This window comes from Penaeus japonicus, unplaced genomic scaffold (genome assembly GCF_977035675.1).
Source record: "Penaeus japonicus unplaced genomic scaffold, GWHDUDI00000001_assembly GWHDUDI00000002, whole genome shotgun sequence".
Taxonomy (NCBI): Eukaryota; Metazoa; Arthropoda; class Malacostraca; order Decapoda; family Penaeidae; genus Penaeus; species Penaeus japonicus.
Genome location: NW_028234404.1, coordinates 47,938,854 through 47,943,853, shown reverse-complemented (window position 1 = coordinate 47,943,853; position 5,000 = coordinate 47,938,854). Strand labels below are relative to the sequence as shown.

Below are 5,000 nucleotides of genomic sequence, written 5' to 3'. Positions count from 1 at the left end.
GACTATAATATGTCTGTTCTCGTTCCACTGCTTTCTCCTCCGGGAAAAACGGACTCAGGATTCTACAATAAAACACGAAGCATACCTTCAACATTGACAGATAACTTTTAGATTTCTTTCTTTGAGACGGAGAATAAACACCTCTATCGCACCACCAATCTTCAAAATGAATAAAAAATAACAGTTTGATTATCAACTTGTTTCCGTGGATTGATCGGGGGAGTAGGTCCCAGCCTCAGTAGGAAGGGGGTAGGGGGAGGAGAGTGGTGGTGGGGTAGAAGGGAATGGAAGAAAGAAACATCGTCAAGAACAAAAGGGGAGAGCGCCTGTGTTTCCTTTTATGTACACAAGAGATGTGAACTGGATGTACTTTCGTTCTCTAAGTTCAGTCAGGAGCTGCAAGCTTCTGGATCACTAAAAACTACTTTCAATATCGTAGAATTTATTACATCAATAGCAATAGTAAAAGAACTTTTAACTGTTGATAACATTGGTCGCATACCTCTGATATATATATATATATATATATATATATATATATATATATATATATATATATATATATATATATATATATATATATACATACACACTCATCCATATATATGTATATATACATATATGCACACATTTTTATGTATATGTGTATATGTGAGTTTATGTTTATGTATGCGTATGTATGTTAAATAGCATGCTTACACGTGAATTTGAATAATATATGACTTGAAGATCCTTTGTATTTTCTTTCGGCCAAATGCAAGGGAAGCTGAGATAAAATGTATATATTTGTATTTGTATATATATATATATATTATATATATATATACATATATATATATATATATATATACATATATATATACACATATATATGCACTTATGCATATACATACACACGCACACATAATTTTGTTATCAACAGCAGATGAGGTACCTTTTCAATAATCTTTGGCTAATATGTAAAAAACAGTTTTTAAACAAAGACAAAAGAGAAAGGGAAAGAATGTTTCACTTGAAGTAATGATGCCTAGCCTTGTTTTCCCATTGAACAGACATATCGTAGAGAAAAAGGAATTCCGATCGCAGGCCAATCAATCAGTGACGGAGGCGGCCACACGGAAGGGCGGAGGGTCCTGGGGCGAGCGGTGGCCGGACGTCGCGGAGGCAGCTGCTCATCGCCGCCTCTTCATGGTCTCGAAGCCGCCCAAAGCGTCGGTGAAGGGCTCGGCCGCTTCCGCCGCAGCAGATCGCTTGGCGAGCGTTCGGGAGCGCCCTGGGGCCGCAGCCTCCTCCTCGGCCACGTACGTCACCGGGTAGTCTGCGATGAGGTCACCGCTGCCGGCGCCTCTGCGGCTGCGGGGCCTGAGATCGGTCTCCACGGGCGGCTTCATTTCGACTTCCATGAGGTCACTTCCCTCGAGGTTCCTCTTTGGTCGGCCATCTTGCTGCTGTGGGACCCTCAGCTCGTAAATGCTGGAGTCCATCGCCTGTCCCTGGTCGTTGGGGTCTGCCTTGTGAGTTTCAGCATAAATGATGTCTCCAGCCTGTCGCTTTCTTCTCGTTGACTTCTTGTCGTGTTCACTGGTCTGTGTGGCCTGAGAGCCTTCGTCTTCGTCTTTCTTTTTCATGGTGGCAAAGTCTCCGAAGCCGTTCGAAAAGGTGTCGCCGTAGAATCCACTCGAATCCATTTCTGGTCGCCGTTTCATGGTGTAGAAACTCCCGAAACCGTTACTGAACGTGTCGCCGTAAAATCCACTGGAGTCCATCTCCGGCCTCCTCTTTTTCATGGTGGAGAAATCCCCGAAGCCCTGGCTGAAGGTGTCTCCGTGGAAGCCGCTGGCGCCCATTCCCAGTCGGCGCTTCTTCATGGTGGAGAAGTCTCCGAAGCCCTGGCTGAAGGTGTCTCCATGGAACCCACTGGCTCCCATGCCGAGTCGCCGCTTCTTCATGGTGGAGAAGTCCCCGAAGCCTTGACTAAAGGTGTCTCCGTAGAAACCGCTGGCATCCATACCCAGGCGCCGTTTCTTCATCGTGGAGAAGTCCCCGAATCCCTCATTAAAGGTGTCTCCGTGAAACCCGCTTGCGCCCATTCCCATTCGGCGCTTCTTCATGGTGGAGAAGTCTCCAAACCCTTGGCTGAATGTATCTCCGTGGAATCCGCTGGCTCCCATGCCCAGACGGCGCTTCTTCATGGTAGAGAAATCGCCGAATCCTTGACTGAAAGTGTCGCCATGGAATCCACTCGCTCCCATGCCCAGTCGCCGTTTTGCCATGGCAAAGTCTTCGTAGTCTCCGTCATTTGATGCCAAATCCGATTCTTTCCCCGCCGATCCCGAGGGGTCGGCCTCTCTCTTGCCGCGTTTCTTGACGGGTGAGAAGTCGCCGAAATTGTGCGTGAAAATTCCTTCGTGGAAGCCCTGCGCCCCCATCTCGTTCGGTGCTCTCTTCCAGTCGTTCGACGCCACGGAAAGAAGGTAAGGCGTGATGGACCTCTTGAAGCTATGCATGTATTGGTTGGGTAAGTACATGTCCATGTAAGGATCTTGTTTCTTTATTTCAGCGTTGAAGAAGTGTTGTGGGTAGTAGATTTCCCCGAATTCTTCATCTTTTCTGGGCCCACTTGGAATTTCCTGGTACACCGAAGGGTAGTCACTGCTCCGCTTGACTGTCTTCTTGGCATAAACCGCCATGGGGTCGTATCCCGTGCTCTGGAGATAGGCGTCGTAGTCACTCCTTTTCCCCCAGGCAGCTGTAGGATCGTAGTTGAGGGTCTGCATGTACGCCTGATAGCCGTCGTTCCTCTTGGGCTGTCTCTTGCCAAAGGCCATCGTGGGATCGTACGCGAGGCTCTGCATGTAAGCCTCGTACCCGGGGTCGTAGCCGTTCCTCTTCGCCCAGGCATTCATGGGGTTGTATCCCATGGCCGCCATGTACCCGTCGGGGATCTCGGTGGACCTTTTAACTACCGTCTTGGCAGGGGCGTCAGGGTAGTCGATGCTGCCGGCTGCTGGACTGCTAGCCTCGTCCAAGGAAGACCGTTTGAAGCCCTCGGGGAACACTCTCGATAAGATGCCTCCTGCCGACGGCGCATCTGGAAATCAGGAGAGGTGTTAGAGGGACTACTGAAGGCGCACCGGATATAGTTGATTCGTCGGGAAATGGCAGACATGCTAACAATAGTGGAAAAACGGTGATAGCAAAGTTAATGATAAAGATAATGATATTAATTGTAATCTTAGTGACAGTACTGATTATAACGATAGATATAACAGCAATGATAAGCATAACAATAATAGTGATAATGGAGATGATAAAAACATTAATGATATGATAATAATGAGAGGTATTATTATCATTAGCAGTATAAAAAAAATCATAATTATGATGATGATGGTGATGATGATAATAATAATAACGATAGTTATGATAGTAACAACAATAACACCAATGGTAATGATAACTATTATCATTTCTATAATTATTTACATCCTTATGAATATCATTATTACCAATATTATAACAGTAACAAAAACATCAATGACAAGAATGCTAACACCGCCACCAACAAAAACGACAAAAGCAACACCTCCCTGAGAGAGTTTTCATTAAGAGACACAGCGTCAAGAACCGAGCGAGTCAGACGCCGTCCAACGGTTAAGCGAACATGATATGACTTCACGTAAGGATGATACGGCATATGACTGGAACCGAGATGCTTTTTCTCAGCTCGAGGGAGTTACGGGGTCGGGGGGTGGGGTGGGTGGGAAGGAGGCTGTGGTAGGAGGGTGGTTTGGGGGTATGGGGGACTATAGAGGGAGGGAAGGGGATGGTAGGGGGAGGAGGAAGAGGAGGAGGGGGGGAGGGGAGGGGGAGGGATGATCTCTGGGTAGCGTCTCCGTAGTAGGTTCAAATGCAGTTATCTGGTCAAACGAAGACAAATGGAAAGTTTTTTTGTGTGTGTGTGGGTGCGTGTGTTTCGTTCTTAGTACGTTAGTTTCTTTCTTTCTTTTTTTCGCTCGTTTGTCTCTTTTTGTCTTCCTTAGCTTTATCTCTCGCCTTCTCTCTCTCTTTCTCTCTCTCTCTCTCTTCTGATAATAATAATAAGGATTATAATAATGATGATAATAATGTTGATGTAGTGATACTTATGGTGATGATGGTCAGAATGATAATACTACCACACTACTATTGCTAATGATAATGGCAATAATAATGATAATGATGATAGTAATGGCAGTTAATGATGATAATGATAATAATGATGATAATAATTATTGTCAGTATCATGATAATGGTAAAAGTAAAGTGATGATAAATGACACTGTTATCATCATCAACGACATAGATAGTAATAATGATGATAATGATAATGATTATAATGATAACAGTACTATTAAAGATAGACGCTGATAGTAAGATCACTACTAAAGATAATGATGGCAAAGATGATAACAAGGATTATATAAAGGTAATAATGATGATAATGAAGATCGTAATGCTGATAATAGTGATGATGATGATAATAATAACAGAAATTATGATAATGATGATAATAATGATGGTAAATAAGGATAACAGTATCAACACTAATGCTAATGATAATCATGATAATGCTAACAATACTATTGATAATAATAAAGATAATGATAATGATAAAAATGAAGCGAGAGAGAGGGAAAGAAATAACGGAAAATGTGCATAGGAGACACCCAAAGGTACCGGCGGGGCATAAGGAAAGGGGAAAGAAAGAAAGAGTTAAATTACTTGACCGAAGAATTTGCGGAAGAAACGAAAAAATAACGTCTGTTATTTTTGTATCTTTATATGTCTGCATCTAAGGTTGTCTACTTGAAAACTGGAGTACATGGTTAGGTCTGATTTAGTTGTATGTTTGTATTGATGTTTTTTTTTTCATTTATTTATTCATTTATTTATCTATTGGTTTATATATATATATATATATATATATATATATATATATATATATATATATATAGATA

General features: G+C 42.8%; 1 protein-coding gene across 1 annotated transcript in view; it reads right to left on the bottom strand.

Moving 5' to 3' along the window:
* LOC122264187 (uncharacterized) overlaps nt 1–5,000 on the bottom strand; it is a 152,599-nt gene that overhangs the window by 673 nt on the left and 146,926 nt on the right. The window contains exon 3 of the mRNA XM_086552345.1: nt 1–3,091. This exon is cut by the window's left edge and continues 673 nt beyond it. Coding sequence (XP_086408471.1) covers nt 1,173–3,091 — 1,919 coding nt within the window. The 3' untranslated portion in view covers nt 1–1,172. The remainder of the gene's footprint in view (nt 3,092–5,000) is intronic.